The sequence below is a fragment of the Peromyscus leucopus genome, chromosome 3 (genome assembly GCF_004664715.2).
Source record: "Peromyscus leucopus breed LL Stock chromosome 3, UCI_PerLeu_2.1, whole genome shotgun sequence".
NCBI lineage: Eukaryota > Metazoa > Chordata > Mammalia > Rodentia > Cricetidae > Peromyscus > Peromyscus leucopus.
In genome coordinates, this window is record NC_051065.1 from 113349454 (window position 1) to 113367522 (window position 18069).

The 18069-nt window shown below is 43.0% G+C and overlaps 1 protein-coding gene across 8 annotated transcripts in view; it reads right to left on the reverse strand.

Annotated features, from left to right (window-relative positions):
* The window catches only part of Frmd4b (FERM domain containing 4B), a 334065-nt gene that overhangs the window by 60424 nt on the left and 255572 nt on the right, over positions 1-18069 (reverse strand). For all 8 annotated transcript variants that reach the window (XM_028855580.1, XM_037203941.1, XM_037203942.1 and 5 more), the window contains 2 exons: positions 4685-4741; positions 3846-3868 (listed from right to left, as the gene is read on the reverse strand). In XM_028855580.1, the coding sequence (XP_028711413.1) occupies positions 3846-3868; positions 4685-4741 (80 nt within the window). The remainder of the gene's footprint in view (positions 1-3845; positions 3869-4684; positions 4742-18069) is intronic.

The window sequence follows — 18069 nt, forward strand, 5'->3', positions numbered from 1 at the left end:
ATCTTTACTATGCTAGTAAGTTTGTGTTTTCTTTGAGATTCAAGGAAACCTGCAACACAGTTGACTTGTCCAGGACTCCAAAGCTCAGTGTCCTTACCTGTGAAGTGGGACAGCAATAATGCCATTTTCATAGGTCTGCAAGGAGGGTGGAGGTAATAATAAAGCAGTCGCAGAAGGCTGCTGTTACATATCCAATATTAAGATAAACTGAGTTTCAGACAGGGTAGCTACTATATCCATCAAGTGACTTGAAACCAAATGGTTAAATTCCAAAGCTCTGGAGCATCACTAATACCCCTTGGCTCACTCAGGCCCTCAGAACAGCTCCTGACCTCTGCGAGCTGCCTGGTTGCTGTTGCTTTCTTAAACTCACATAAAGAGCCCGTGGTCACTGTTGTTTACCTCCAAAACCTCAGTTTCCCGCTGCATACAAACACCCTAACCTGGCATGCCAACCACATCTCCGCACCACACACCTCTGCTTGCTGCTTGCTCTTCTTCCTCCTCCTATTCCCCATGTTATTTTGCACCCAAACAGGCTTTGCTCAAACTCTTCTTTCAGAATGCCTTTTAAAATAACACGCACCACCCTTCTTATTTCGCTTCCTGCCAGGGATCCTTTAGAGTAAGTACTTAAGTTAACCTGATCACAAACAGTAGGAGACCCTGCTCTCAGGGCGTTCATTAGGAGTGGGGTGCTGACTTCCATTTGCTTTAAATAGCTGACAGCTCTGAATTTCTAAGTCAGTCCTTACACTGTAAAGATAGCAAGCGCTTTGGTAACACAACACAGGCAAACAGAGGCAGAATTCCTGCGAGCTGACCCAGCCAGGCTTTATCTCGGAGCTGCCAGCCACAAGTGAGTTTGTAAAGGGGTTTTGTTTGGTTCTGTTTTTAAGATCCTGAAAGCCTAGCATTACTGAGTAACTAAGTGGTGGGACGCTTCGGATTGTAAGTGGAGAGAATGAGTGACTTCAATTTTCACCTCACTGCAGGGGTCAGAACAAGGGTATGCTTAACACCTACCTTCAAAGGGGGAGGGAATATTCCCAATTTATGGTGGTGTTATAAAAAATGCCGTTTCCCATGGGAAAGGAACTCCTCTGGGTGCCTGAGAGCTATTAACCAAGGGGGGAAATGGTTCAAGCATGAATGCCACCAAGCTTGATGACAACATGTGAGCTGTGATATCCCCCTATAAAAACATGAACATAATAAATAAATAAATAAATAAATAAGTAAAGTTTGTAGTCTTAAAAAAAAAAAAAACCACAAATAATTTCAGACATACACAGATGTCCCCCTGCCCCCGGCATTGTTTACAACAGCTAAAATCTAAGCGACAACTCACAGTGTAGCAGGGGAATGGTACATATGTCCATCAGTTTGATGGACTAGGCAGATATGATGGCCATGCCTGCAATCCCAGCAATGGAGAAGGGGAGACAGGAGGATCAGAAGGTCAAGGTCATCTATGGCTGTACAGTGAGTTTCAGGCAAGCTTAGGCCACAGGAGACGCTGTCTAACAACAGAAACAGGACCAGCAAGCAACAGCTAAATTCTGATGGGATATTAAAGCAATGACCACAGGAACAGCTCTAGTCATCTCACAAATAGGAATTCAATCCTCCCACCAACCTACGGCATATTTACAATGATTAGAAGTCCCATTTTACACACCAGGAAACTAACACTCAGAGAGGTAAGTGATTTTTTTTTTCTATATTACACAGGCAGTCCATGGCAGAGTCAGTTTGCCTCTATAGTCTTTGCTCTAACCATGATGACATTCGCTGGTCGTACTTTATTTTGCCTGACTTTTCTACATGACTAGTTCTATAAAAACGTTTGGCAGAAGACCATACACTGCCCACCGGGAGGAGATTAGACAGGGCTGGGTGGTAATGGATTCTGGTCCATCGTCACCTTCAGTGACAGCTGCTTGGGATTCTTAGTCTTTCACCCTTGCTATCAATAATTAATGTCTTTGTCATTTATAGTTCTTCCACACCACTAACTTCCTCCAGACCCCAACTTACAGATGAGGAAACGTAGCCTCATTTGGGGTGACACTGACTTTGTGCGAGCCTCGGTTCCCTGTTCTCTCTACTGTTCGGCAGAGGTGGATAATTTTAAGACAGTGTGTGACGTATCTTCAGCCTAGGGCTCCTCAAGGAAACTGCTAGAAACCAGCTGGCCATAAGGAAGGGCTGGGTAAGACTTGGTTGGAGCTAAGTCAGCTAGAGCAACTGTGCCATCTGGGGCTGAAATGTCCGCATCCCTCCAGGTGAGTCCCTGGCAGCCTCCCTCTCTGTCAGGTCCTCTCTGTCAGGTCCTGGGCTCTCACCAAGGGAAGTTGGTGAGACAAATCTTTCCCTTTCAGTGCCTGAACATGCTGTTACAGCTTTCACGGACCCACCTTTATGGCACAGCTCTTCTCAGAAGTAGCCATGACACCATTCAGAATTTTGACGCCAATTAAGGGGACAGTAACCACTGTAACATTTGAGGTGTAGTCAGAGCTGACGACTGTAGACATTGCTCCAGCGACCTTCCCAAATTTCATTCACAGCAGTCCTATGGGCTAGGCTACCCTTTGACTCCTGAGAAAACAGAGGCTTAGGGTGTCTGACACCTGCTCAGATCTCACAGAGTCGGGAGTGGGGAAGGGAGAGGAGGCGATCTACATGACAGAGCCTAAGCCATCAGAAACTGACGTCACAACTGCCCTATACAACCACAGACTTTATGGATACACCAAATCATATACATGTATGAATACATGTACATATGAAAGTAGGAGAGACTGAGAAGATGAATGGGATTAGAAATAGGGGTACAAAGACAAGATGAGGGGGATTTAGTGCTGTGGAATGCTGTGGAATCAGTCCCTATGTATAATGAGTGTACAACAATATACACAAACATACGTATACACACACACACACACACACACACACACACACTCAAATGCTCTCAATGAGAGGGAGGGGTGAGTAAGTGAATGATGGGGTGTTAGGTAGAAACCCCTACTCTATCACTCGGGAGAGTGGATTATTCCTCAAGGACAGGAAGCCGTCAAGCTTGGGAGGCATTATTTCATCAGTCCATTACTGAGCACGTTATTCAAAGACTTGGCTGGGAATGAGTACCAGGCGATCTGTAAATAATCTCTGGGTGAAGTTTACAGAAGTGGAACGCTAGCGTGGCAGAGACCAGGCTCTCAGTGGGTCATTGACCTGGGCACTGCTCCCCATCAGAGGCTCCCCTCCGGCTTTGACAATGTCCGATTTTCTACCTAGGACCGCTGCACCGGCGAGGGTGAATTCACACAAGCAATCTCTGCTGATGTGGCCAGCGAGGAACTTAGCCCCAGTTTCTGTGTGGTAACAATACAACAGCTAGGTCAAGTGTATGAAGGGTGAGGCCCCTTTGGGGCAGCTGCAGAAGAAAGCCCCTGTTAATCCCTTAACTAAGCAGCTGATGGATTTAATCTGTGTCTGCATACGTTAGAACCCCTTACACACAGCATCATTATATACTTTTAAAAAAAAGAAAGCACAATTTAGCAAAGCTTTTCATGGATTTCTTCATCTCAATAACTGATGTGCTACACTACTAGAACTTTGGAGGGCTTCTGATTATAATTTTATGTCACTCTGCCCTTAAAAATTGTGAGAAAGTTTCATTCTTCAAGTCATTCACCAAAAGAATAGGTCTCTATGTGAGGCTGGAGCCTCAGATCCCCTCTCTTTTCATTTTGCATCCATTATTATTTAAAATAACTCATTTCACAACTGGGGAACCTCGTTCTACATAGTAAGATCAGAAAAGGAATCATTACCTGGTATAGTCTCCCTTGCTTTCCTGAAATAAAAATAAAGACATGATCAATATGTATTTATGCTAAGCTCAATGAATGATTTATTCTTGGTTATTTTCCTTCTCACAAAACCCAGAGCTTCTTGTTAAGAAAGGTACTTAAGGAGTACTACCCACATGGCACTATTGATAAGAAAATACGAGTATACATGAGATGTGTCTTACCATTAACAGAAGTGACTTATATGTATATATATGTATATATATTCTTCATATGTCTATATGAAGCTCAGATAATCATTTCTCTGTTGCATTTCTAAGACCACAGGATAAATACACTTGCATTGCAGTGCCGAATTTTTTTAGATGGGATACACTTTTTAGACTATGACCCAGGTAAATCAACACACATTATTTGCTTTCTCTTTACTTTTTAAACAAGTACAGGAACTGACTTTGCTTTTCAGCTGCCAGTGCCTTTAAGAATTAAAGGGTTCTTTACACAACCTCAAGAAAACGTGTACAAAAGTTGCTAAATTTAAATGAAAACTACAGCTGTTCTAACAACAACTGTTGCCTCCCAAGTTCAAGTAACTGGGAGTCCTTTTTCCAGGAATACGGCTGAACTCTTCCCTTGATGCGATCTAAACTTCGTGTCTTTGAGAAACATTATCACATGCTAGTTCATGCAAATGATCTGAAAACAGAATTCCGCAGGTCACAGCTTTCACTGATAAACCGGTTAGTGGTTTGAAAAATCCATCGGGTTCTGGCCTGGCAAGAGTTTCAGAGTTGCAGGCAGTTAAGCTAGACACCAAGAAACGAAAGGGAGCTGGTTAGAAGTGGCGAGTGAATTCTTACCTGCAACACCAGGGCTGCCAACTTGAAGATGGTTTCACTGTCTACTTCAATTTGCCCCTGTGGGTGGAAGAGGAGACCATCACTGAACACATGCCTACCCTGGGTGGGAGCAAATGGCCGTGGAGCTGAAGAAGCTGTCACAGCTTGGCACCTCCAGTTTCTGATCAAATGCAGAGCATACCATTGCGAGAGAGGGGGGTGAGCAGAGAGACCTCAAGGAGGGCTGGGAGGAGTGTGTGTGTGTGTGTGTGTGTGTGTGTGTGTGTGTGTGTGTGTTCACTGGGTAGGGAAATTTTACTTAGAAAATACAAATATTGCAGGCTAAAAATTTAGACAGTTTTTAAGTGGAAATATTTGAATATTTTTTATCTCTGCAAATTCATTTTTTAAGCTTTGCAGATTTTTCTGTATTATTATTATTTTTTTTTTTTTGGGTGGGTTTTCCTGAGATAATTTCCCCTCTCCAAGTCACAGCATGGTTACTGCAGCATACACATGATACAAGCATTATTAAGGCATAATTTCACTTGGTTGTCAGTAACATACTACTGAGTTAATATTTGTTCCATCCTTGCTAGAATGAGAAGTCTTAAACATCAGTAACAGTAAACTGGAAGATGTCTGTTGCTCTGAAAGTTTGATGAACTCAAATTCATCACTTTCCCATCCTTTTATTTCTTCATTCTTCAAGATCCCAGGGAAAACTGGGGTTCTGGGGCTTGATTAACAAGAGTTAAGGAGTCATGCTTAAGCGTGGGTGAACAAATATTCCCTGTACCTTCACATCTTTAAATGTGTGGCGTGTGTAAATGGCAGTACTGTACCATGTAGTCTTACAACAGTAAGCTGGAATAGAGGAACTTCAGATTTAAAGTTGCGGGGTGGTGGGGGTGGTGGGGGTGGTCTATGAGCTTGTAAGGATTAGTATGTACAGAAATAATGCAACCAAGGCCTTCCCCATTAAGTACAGAGTCCTCAGCACTTGAAAGTGCACAATGTTTAAAGGCCTAGGAACTGCCTTGTGCTCTTTCTTCCTCCCTTTTATCTGTTGAACCTGAACTGTAGCAATTGTTAGTTATCCAGACCCATCACTGGGAGTCACTAAACGTGTTAGGTCATTGTACAATAGGAGGTTTACAGGGCACTACCATCGGTGAGGGTTTCTGGAAAGATTAAGGTTGCCTCTTAGCATTAACTTTCTTAAGAGTTCTCAAACAGAAAACAAACTTATAATAATTCTTATAGAAGCCATAGAACGAATCAACAAGGGAAAGCAGAACCAGTGAGATGGATCAGGAAGTAGGGAGGCAGGCCTGGTGATCTGAGATCCAGCCCGGAGACTCAGGAGGGTAAGGAGAGAACCAGTTCCCTACGGTTGTTCTGACACAACCCCGCCCCCATTAAAACACGAAAGACAAGAACAAAGAAGAGAAAAAGGAAAAACCCCAAGGTGTTACACTAGCAGTGATAAGTATCGGTTCCCTTATATTAGAACATGAAAACAACTTCATTCCCCCATCAACACCCAGTTGGGTCCTCCCTTCTCAAACCCAAGGCAGAAGATCTGCTTCAAAGGCTTGTTTCAAGAGCTCCCAGACCCCAAGCCTTGGAATTCAAAGCTCGCCTACAATCTCTAGGAACTGATTATAAAATCAAAGAGAAGCCAGCCTGAGCTCAGGAATCAATGGCTCTCTGTGTTCCCAGCAAGACACTGGCCTTCTAATGGGAGAGATGACGAGTGGTTAATCCACCAGGTGAGGTGGGTGTTGATTAGATTACATTCTAGGAAGGTCAAATTCCTTAAATTCAAACACAAAGGAACTCCTGGAGAAGGAGCAGAGGACAGAACTCAACAGTTGAGGGACGAGAAAAGTTGTCCTATTTGGAGTATTACAAAAGCCAAGGATGAATAAAAAAAAAAAGTCGAAAAGTCCTACCAACTCCCTGGATTCCCACGGACTCATCAAAACCTTAGATGAGTCATCTGAAAAACATTCTAGACACCACCTTTTTGATTTAGCAAATGGAAGTTCAGCAGACAGATAAAAAAGGATAGATACCTAAAGCAGATATCCCTGGGGGAGCTGCCAAGTAATTCCCTACCTCGGGAGGGTCATTCAATATTAAAAATGCTGAAAGGAGGAACTGAGGCGTGGAGAGAGAGAGTGCTAGGCTCAGACAGCACCACGTGCAGGCTGCAAACACCAGCTCACCCGTGGCCTTCCTTAGCTAAAGGAGCCCAAATCCAGTTTCCGAGGGGAAGGGGAAGAGGAAGGACGGGTGGAGGAATGTCTCCAACACACAGTTTGGCAAGAGCTCCACTTTGTTTTATAATTCTTCTTCTCCACTCCACCTTACATGTAACCTATACACATACCTGTTCTAGATATCCGAGGCAAACCATTATGAACCCTAATACTGATCACTGTCACTTGTAATTCCTGGAGTTCATTAAACAATGCATCCATCAAGAACAGCCCATTCGTCCAGTTCTCAGCACTTCCATTTGGCAAAAGTCAATTAAGACTGAAGTATCCACATGCCTGGAGTAGCAACACTGTTTTAAAACTGTAGACTGCCCAGGGCAGAAGAGTTCTTTTTATCTCCAACCATGGCAACGGCGGTAATCGGATACAGGGCAAGCTAACACTTGAGAGGAGCTCCTTACAGAGAAAGGTGAGGACATCCTTCAGTGGGTTTCCATGACTGCCAGCAACAAACAGAGGCAGAGACAGGAGCCAGACGATGGGGCTGAACACCCAAAGGTAAGCTGAGACAGCAGCCTGGTGCTTTGGAGCTGTGTTAGCAGTTCAACCACCAGGTCACTGTCCACCTTGCACCTCTCACCATGCTAATGAGGTGAATTCTAGGTCCCCAATTAAGGGGACCGAAGAAAAGAAAAAGTCCTAGGACCAGAGAGGGAACTGAGTGAAACAGGACCCAATGGGTTCAGTCAGTCCTGAAGATCGGGGAGATGTACTGTAGTATCCAATCTCCTCATAGGTTGTGGCTCCAGACATCCTGTCCTGTGTTCTTCCCATTCTATTCTATTCCCATTCTATTACAGTTAACCTATGATTTCATTACCAAATCTTTAGCAATCTTCCAAAGGCATGCTTTGGGTAAAACGTGGGCTCAGGCAAGCCCATGGAAAACGACTCAGAATGTCATCTCCATTGACAATGAAACTATATGTTATCAGCAAGCACACTTTCTATAGCAGAACAGGAAGTCATTTCTGAGGACTCATTCTGCTCCTAGATGGATGGTGTATTTCATGGAAGCATATTCTACACTATAATAGTCTGTTGTATTCTGACAAACTGTGGGGTGAGGTCAGTATGCTTCCCAATCTTTTGCTAATTATCTATTTTAAGAATAAGTTTACATTTTTTAAAAAAGTTGTAAAAAATCAACAAAAAATGTACAAGAGGCTGAGGCTGCAGCTCAGTGGTAGAACATTTGTCTATCATGCATGAGGCCTGGGTTTTGACCTTGGTGCTGCCAAATAAATAAGAAAATAAATACCAACATGAAAGAGAAAATTACTGTTTTAAACTGTTACAATACTAATAGATTTGGAAACTAATATATTTTGTTGTTATCGATCTTGTATTTACGGTTCTGGGCATGAAACTTGAGCCTTATGCACACTAGGTAAGTGCTCTACCACTGAGCTACATGCCCAGAGCCTTACACAATAATCTTCAATTAATGACATGAAGGTTCAATTGGAAACAGGATAGGAGAAGTACATCCTCACAGGGACGATGTGAATATTATCTCTTCATACATCACTCATCAAGTCCAAAGGGGAATATGGAGAGAACCAGGTAGATCTTATCTCAACCCGGGATAACAAGGATGCCAACATCAGAGGAGAAAAATAGCAAGCGCCTTCTGATGCTGTGCACTTAGGATGGGAACACACACACACACACACACACACACACACACACACACACACGTGTGCTGTGCCAGTAAGTGTAGGTATCTTACAGCTGCAACCCAAGGGTTAGGAGAAGCTCCCAGCTCCAGTGTTCGCTGATTTCTCTGAGGTAACGTGTTCCTATCAGGGCCTATTGCAAGTGACAAATAAAACTTCACAGAACTTGGGGTTTAAAATCTATGTGAGAATTGGTTCTCAGGAACTAATCCAAGCTGTCTTCAGTATACCATGATGTAGAATTCCTGTCAAAAATAAATTACACCTTTAATCCCAGCACTCAGGAGGCAGAGGAGGACAGATCTCTGTGAATTTGAGGCCAGCTTACTCTACATAGTGAGTACCCAAACAGCCAGGGCTATGTAGAGAGAGACCCTGTCTCAAAAGACAAACAAACAAACAAACAAAAATCACTAGACTGAATAGTGAGGAACCATTCATGAAACACAAGCAAACTGAAGGCCATCCTAGAAAACATCCTGCCTACACATAACACCACTACACTGAATGTCCAAGTGATGGAGACCACAGGGTCACAACGACTGAATGAAGTGTGTTATCCTGGATCAAGGGGGAAGGTGAGGAGGGTGGGATGATGGATTGTGTACTAGGCACCATTATGGGTCCAAATGTTCTAAGTTGGATCACAGTAACATAGCTTTGTAAGATTTGCCCCTGATCGTGAGAAATACACAGTAGCATTCTTGGGGGTTAACTGCTATTATTTATAGCTTACTTTTGAGTGGCTCAACTAAAAACTGTATACAGGGCATGGAGAATGTGTAAATGTGGATGTTGCACACCATTAACCCATTATGGTTTGGTAAACATATATTTTATGCTTTGTGCTGTTCTTCCAGCTCTCGTATGAGTTTGAAATTATTTCATAGTAAAGTTTTAAAGCTTGTTTAAGAGAAGAAGACTATTCCATTTTCCTGGACTTGTGGACATCCTTTTGTCTTGCCTGACAAGTAATACTCCTTTGGAAATTACTTCTCTCTCTTTTGGCTGTTCTGGAAATGTCAGCATCATTATTGGAGGCAAGTGATGGAAACTGGTCCAGATACCTTTTCAGGGCTTTTAAAAATTAGAACCAAGGGAAGAAAGCTTTCTGTCGCTAGAGACAAAGCTGGGAAGATGTGACCCAGATGGGATGAATGACCACACACAGAAAGTCTTCTTCACACTGGTACTCAGTCATTTCCACTGCTGAGTGGGGCTGACTTCCCTTGGAACTCAGACATTGCAGACAATGATGATGTAGACTCTAGGTAGGATGCTCTCAGTGTGGTTTGTCTCTAAGACAGCCAACTGTAGTGAACAGATGTGACAAAGACACAAGCCAATACATGCACGCTGCTCCCTGGAGATTGCCAGGTTTTTTCTGAAAACACATAAACACAGAAAAATCTGCCAACTCAGAGATGAGTATGCTGTTATCCATAAAGCCAGACTGGTGGGATAGACAAGCTTGATTTCTTTGCAGAGCGATTCTCCTAGGCAATGTGCTAGTTCCAGCTTACTAGAGCTTACTGTGCTTATAGCAGGTCAGACCTTCTACTACCACATCTGCCTACAGCCTCTGAGTGCATGAGCCAATATTTCCTCCTTGGGATACATTGTTCACTCACTCTTCTGGACCACAGCACCTTAAACTGTCAGCTGTTTGCTGTCCTATGGGGATGTGCAATTGGAAATGGGGGTGATGAAAAATTCGGCAGAGATGGAAGGTTTCTGAAAGCACAATGACTAAAGCATAATTCAACTCAAATGTGTAATGAATCTGAGGTGTCATGAGAGTGCTGGCTTGCTTTGAATCACAGGATCACAGGACTTGACGGAAGCCTTGGGACTACACAACACAAACCACGTGACACCAACAAACACTGAAACACCTCAGCTCAGACCAGAGACGACTGGATATTATAAACTACAGTGTATCTGCTGAATAGGTCAAATTTTCTGCTCTTATACAAACATAATGGCTTAATTACAGAAAACAAAGACTTCTAATAGTTCCCTACTATCCTTCTGGAGGTGTAATTATCAAATAGTATATCTATGTGTGGTGTATTCTAATTGTATGAAATGTGATTTTATTGTATTTAATAAATAAATTACCGGGGTCAGACTATTAGAGCATAGACAGAGTGGCGGTGTGCACACGCTTAATCCATAGATCTGTGTTCAGGATACAGCAGCATGAGACATATGCTTTAAGACTAGGCTGAATTCAGACATGCAGCAGTCATGTTTTGGTTTACAACCAATGAGAAGCAGAACAACATACTATAAAAAAAAAACAACAGATATAGTCTCTTTGGAAGCTGGACATGCAGGGAAGGTGAGATTTTAGCTCTGAGCTCTACCTCTCGGCTTTCTCTTTTACATTTTTTTTTTTTTTTATAGACTGTTGATTACATTCTATGAATTGCATTGGGGAAAGATGTTTTATTTTAAAAATTGATGCTTGGTCATGGATGAGGGGTGGAATGAGCCAGAGGATGGGGAGGAATGCTGTGAAATCCTGGGTTCTCAACATGATATTGTCACGGGAATCTTTCTGGATTAAGCACTCTAACATCAGTGAGAGTGGAAGAGAAGAATGTCCCTGGTGAGCTGAAGCCAGGACAGCTCCTGAAAGGCTTCAATGCCAGGTCCGGTTTGCACTCTCAATTTATACTCTAAAACCACAAGGTGGACTGGGAAAGCAGGTGAGATTTTACAGAAGGGTATGTGGCAGCCAACAGGTTGTTAAGGGCAATGGCCCATTGTTTCAGCTATTCCTCCAGGTCATTCTGGTCCAGGTAGCAAGCGAAGTCATGCTTGGCAAATAGACAGTACAAGCAATGCTCAGTCAGTCTCTGAACAAATCAATAAATCAATATCTGATAATTGGTCATGTCTACCTTATTCTAGCAGCATGACCGTTGCCATCAGGAACTGACAGCAGCTGTGGGTACCAGCAGAAGACTTCCACAAGGTCAAGGCAAAATCAGTCCACATTGCAGCAGGCAGCACTAATTAGACTCACGGGTAAAAGCAAAAATGAAAAGAAACACAGGGGTGACCAAAAAAAAAAAAAAAAAAAAAAAAGAGAGAGAGAGAGAGAGGATGTGGTTTGAGTGATAATGGCCCCATCAGCTAATATTTGAATGCTTGGTTCCCAGTTGGTTTAGGAAGGACTGGGAGGTGTGGCCTTGTTGAAGGAGGTGTATCCCTGGGGGTGGGCTTTCAGGTTTCCAAAGTCCACACCAGGACCAGTCTCTCCCTGCCTCCTGTCTGTAATAATACTCTACTTCTCCAGAACCATGCCTGCCTGTCTGCTGCCATGATGGTCGTGGACTCACCCTCTGAAACTATAAGCAAGCTCCCAATTGAATGCTTTATTTTATAAGTTGCCTGGGTCATGGTGTTTCTTCGCAGCAAGAGAACAGTGACTAAGACAGATGTGATTATGGGAAAGGGACCTGTTGGGGAACATCCAGAGAAATTGAGAGGGGGAACCTGGGGGTCGACAGGATCAAGACACATTGTATACGTGTAAAGAAATTGTCAAAGAATAACTAAATGTTGTTTCAAATTTGACTTTTGAGAACCAAGCATGGTGTCAAAGCCTGTAATCCCAGCCAGTACTGGAAGTGGAAGCGAGAGGCTCAGGAAGTCAAGACCACCCTAGGCTCCATGGCAAGTTGGAGACTAGTCTGCTAGCCTGGGCTAAAGACCTCATCTGAAAACAGAAAAGGAAAGGGGCAGGCAAGCTGGCTGTGGGTAAGTGCACCTGCCACCAAGCCTAACAACCAGAGCTTCTTCTGTGAGAACGACATGGTAGAGGAGAGAATGCCACACTTATTGTACATGTGCAACACACATAATACACCACACACATTTATTTTCAAGAAAAAAGAAACACTGTAAAAATTGTTGCTTGTGTTGCTGATCTGAACTGCATTTATTTAAAAAAAAAAAATCATTCAGTGAATTTGGGCTTGAGATTAGGTCAGAAATTCCAACAGTTTCCAAACTGACCCTAAGCATACTTATGTCATTTTGTCCAGTAAATATGTACAAAGCCCCATTCCCAGCACTGGGGATTATAAAATCAAAATGTCAGTCAGCAGTGCTAAATACTCAGCCAAGATTTATTTTTTTTATGTAAAATGAACAAATGTATCCATCTCATTAGTATGCAAATTTGCTTTCATCCTTAATAAATGGTAAAATTACTCACAATACCAAAGAACTGCTTTAAAATAAATGTATGTTAATGTATGATGTGCGAAGTTATTTTATACACCCTGGGTCAAATAAAAATTTCTTGGGCAAAAAGGTGTCATGGACAGAAAAAGTTGAATCTGCTCTAGATTACAAGCCTGGAGCCCCTGACTCCTGGAGCACTGTCCCATCTAGGACACTGAGCAACATCTGGTCTACTTACTGGCTGTGGGCAACATCCTTTCCCTAGCTGTGACAGCTAAAATTGTCACTACACACTGCCAGATGCCCCCCTAGGGGACAAGACTAACCCTAGTTAAGGACTGTTGCTCCAGATTTCCAATGTTTTATTCCTCAGCTAATCCAGAGTCACCCTAAGGGCTATCCTAGATAAAACAGCTTTTGGGGGAATCTATGCTTCAGCATTACTCCACTGGCTTCGGTTGAAATCCGGTGCAGCAACACTCAGGAGTCATTATTTTAATAACCCCAGGTGGTTATTGAGGACATTGTTGATTACATCATATAATAGCCCTTTATGAGGACCCATGGGAGAAGTTTCCAAGCCTTAGTACCCAAGCTGCCTATGTCCCTTCCTGCTTTGCTGAAATATTAATGGCCGTGGTGAGCTACGTACTGGCCTGCATACTATCTTGCTTTAGCTTTTAAGAGAAACTAAGCTCATATTTGTGGACTGACTGCTTTATATTGGCCAAACTAAATTTAGTTTTACACTAACTCTGCTTCTCGTAGCATCTAATTATGTCTATTTATTGTCTTACTTAAAGAGAACTCCGATTTCATCACTTACTCTATGTGAGTTTTAACAATTGAGAGAGATACAACAAAATGAACCGACCCCAGAACATAGGCTGATTGTTTTTGCTCATTTCTGTTTGAGGTTTTGTTTTGTGGAGACAGGATCTTGATTTGTGATTACCCTGCTTCACTCTCTCAAATTCTGGGATTACAGATATGTGCCATCGTGTCCAGACAGCTAGGTGCATTGTCACACATGCATGTCACCCAGGGAATCTTCACCAACATTGGCTATCAAACATACTAACATTTTCATCTTAGGGAAATGTATATCTTTTTATACATGACATTAAATTAGTAAAATACTTTTGGGTAACTAAGAAATCTTTTATTTATTTATTTAGTGGTGCTGGCATGGGACTTCTCGGGTCTTGTGCATGTCCGGCAAGTACTCTACCACTAAGTCACACCTCCAGCCCCACTAAGTAGAGAAGTGTGAGGTAATGCTGCAGATGTGACCACTCACCTGTGTAAGCCTTTATCATTGCATTCTATTGGCCATGACACTAAGTCCCCTTTCTGTCTGAGAAGCTGTGTAGTTCCAGAGCTGTGTACACCTCAGTGGTCAGTTGGGTATGCACTGTGTCCTTCCATCTCTTCAACTTGGACCTGCTGCTCCCCTGGCCTGTGATGTCAGATTGTACTAGAACCTATCTCCCTCTCAATTACCCAAAGAAGCATGGGATTTGGGTGACTTACTTTTTCTAAAATTCAGTTCCTCATCTGAAAATGGGAATGTCTCAGTTAGATTTTCTATTGCTTTGAAGAGACACCATAACCATGGCAACTCTTATAAAGGAAAACATTAATTGGGGTGGCTTATAGTTTCAGAGGTTTGGTCTATTGCCATCATGGTGGGACATGGCAGAGTACAGCAGGCAGACATGGTGCTGGGGAGGAGCTGAGAGTTCTACATCTTGATCTGCAGGCAACAGGAAGTGAACTGTGTCACTGGGCGTAGTTAAGGCATATGAGACCTCAAAGCCCACCCCACAGTGATGCACTTCCTCCAATAAGGCCACACCCACTCCAACAAAGCCACACCTTCTAATAGTGCCACTCCCTATGGGCTTATGGGGGCCAATAACATTCAAACCACCAGGGGAAATAAGCACCAATTTCACTTAACAATCTAGAAAACTTAGTGAAATTGATGCCCTCCAACTTCCTACACAGCCAAGGAATCTTGAACTCCTGATCCTCCTGCCTCCACATCCCAAGTGCTGGGATTATAGTCATGCACCAAATGTCACCTCAAGTTTCACATGAAATTACATCTCTTTCTATCTTACCTGCTTTATTCTGGGATACTTTGTCAAATTCTGTTATTCTATAAAATTGACTCAATGTTCACTATATAGCTGGTAAGATAAAGGCATTATTTTTCCCTATTAATCCTTGGCATTATTCTCTACCTTTTTTTTTTTTTTTAATTTGAAAATAATCTTGTCAAGTTAAAAAAAAAAAAAAGTACCCTACTTGTCTTCCAGTTTGAAACCGCAGCGTGCTTCTCCAGAAACTGCTCAGTAATGGTTGTAAACAGAGTCTGTGCTAGGAAAGTTATCAAACTGTAGGCTAGAATCAATACTTCATATTTCATACTTTCCTTGATCAGAGGCCTCTTTTGCATCCTTTTACTTGTCCGGTGACCATCATTGCACAGGATGCTTTATAAAGGTTAACAGTGTCAGTAACCTTTTGTCGCTTGACTTCTGTTTCCAGGCAGGTGGTGAGACCGTCTCCAGTAACACTCTGGTGCGGTTCTTTGCATCAAATGGGATGCACCTGAGTTCATTGTGTGCTGAATACACTACAGTCCTCTGTGACTGCTGGGTGACTGACTGTAAGCTGGGCTTAGACCAACTTTTGGGCAAGGTCTACTAAACCTTAACACACATTATATGCCTTATGGTCTAGGTACATAATATATAACAATCCTAGGGACACATGTCACAGACATATGTGCGTGTGCCCATTACAAAACAGTCATTAGCATCTTCATGGAAGTGCTATTGATAACAGCCAGGGTGCAAGCTCCCAGACACCCATCAGTGGATAACTATGGCATAGTGATAGTGTGGACTCTTGTGCACAGTGAAAGTGAATGAGCTGTGGGCAGCAACAATATACAAGGACCTGATGAATCTCAGCAACAGAAGTCAGGGAGCTAGACATTCCGAGAAGGCACCTGAGTGACTCCTGCCCTGTAGAGGACATGATTAGCTAAAATTTTAGTTAACAGATTGAGTTGGGAAGATATTCAAAACTGGGAAGGAACACACCAGGGGCTTCTTAGTGGCCATTATGGTCTTCTACTTTGATACTGGCACTGGTTACACTACCGTGTCCTACTTGTGGATTTTCACCGAGCCGTGCACGTAGGTTCTATGCACTTTGCTCTGTGTACTGATACTTCAATATAAAGTCACAAAACAAGCAAAATTCCCAGTCTTATCACAGCTTCTCTCCATCTTCTCCAACAGCAACACCATCCTCCATCTTTACCCGCACACTGTATGTGGCGACTATTTACACCTTCTGATACATTACACTCCTCATGTGCCATCAAGGACATGGAATTTTAGCTATTTTGGCAACTGCATTATCTTCAGGACCCAGGATCTACCCCTTGCTCCCGGTATACAGTAGGTGTTCAGTACTATTTGTAGAATATGTGCAGAACACTGAGGTGATGAGGGTACAGAGTCTGCTTTTAGTAAGGAGTGTTTCTTGTGTTTGTGGATTCATTGTATACTTGCTTTGCTTAATCTTTAACTTGGAGTAAAAAACTCCTCTTTTCGAACTGTGAGGATATTAACCAGGCTACACCCATGAACACTGTAGGTGGAGTGTGTGAGCAGTGGTTCCAGTCGCACAGTCTGGAGACAAGATACAGAGAAATGTCAGATTCCGAAAAGACGTTTACTCTTCTAGCCTCCTTGGCTTCCTGTACAGTAAGAACACAAGAGAAACTGGCCTGCACACTTCATGGACTTTGGAGGATGAAAAGAAGAACGACAGAAGGATAATCTGAAGAAGTCAAATGTATCACAAGGAAACCAGAGTGGAGGTTCTATGGGCGTGTGCCCTAATTGCAAAGACACGAGCATCATGACCAAAGTATCTGCAGACAGCGTCTCAGAAACTTGATCACAGTGGAGATAGGGATGGGGAGGGAGGAAAAGAGGAAGGGGAGGGGGAAGGAAGAGGGGAGGGTACATGAATTAGGGCCCTGCTGTCAACTCTAGATAATGCAGATGAACTTTGGCAATAGACATGAGAAAGAAGGGTAAACTGGATCGTTTCCCCCTCAGGGGAAGCCCTGACTAGTGAGTAAAGTTTACTTTCAGTTGAAGGCAGACAGAGGACTTGAAAGTCTGTTCTTAGAATTCGATTACAATTCACTTAAAAGAAACAAGATCCTATTCTCCACTGAGAGGAAAAATGGTTGATTCCAAAGCCATGGCAATGAAAATACAAGGCCATCCTGGGCTTGTCCTACTGTATCAGAAAGTAAGGAAGTGTGCAAAGGATGCAGACTGGCAGGTGGTGGCAACAGGTCTGTCCTCTCAGATCTTGGGAGACCAGAGGCAGAGGCAAGAGAATCAGAGGTTAGTGCTCAGCCTGGTCTACATAGGTAGACCCTTTTCCAAAAAATAAAGCCAAACAAATAGTGAGCAAGTGTTGGGACAAACCAAAGGGACACAGGATCCAACTTAGAGGGAATTCCGTTAGCCACAGGGGGAGGGATGTGAGCATCAAAATGAATGACAGGACTAGGTAGCAACAGATTGAATAGGGAGGAGCTCATGAGCCTGTGCAGATCACTTAGAAATATTTGAAATGGTAAAGATGGAGAAGAAGGAAAAGTTGCTTTTTAGCTGAAGGTTGAAGGTGTCAGAATTCAAAATCGCCATTGAAGGTGATCACATTATCAACTGCCTGGGGAAAGGTCACGGATGGTTGGCCAGGACTGTGGGGAAAGAGGACAAACCATCTCCAAGTATCAACTCCAGGTGATTTGTTTATTATAAGGGGACAAGGTACCTTCACAGTAGAGAAGCCCAGCAGACATCAGTTCAATTCTAAGTGAGATGTCCTGGTACTGTTTGCCTCCTGTGAGACATCCTGAAGGCCACAACAGTATTTCTGTAGTATCCCTACAGTAGGGACATTACCAGACCTGTGGTCTTCAGTCTTGGGTATGTAGTAGAAGACTTGGGGATCTGAGAAAGGATGCATGGGCCAGGCTCATTGAAGGAGGGCAGTGTGTGGGTTTCTAAGCTTTCACCCGGTTTCAGGTGATTTGGAGACACACCCAGCCTGGTATGTGTTTGAAACTCAAGAGTTAAACAAATAGTGGACAGATGTTTTCCAAGGCAATCTGCCTGTTCTCTTCAAATGT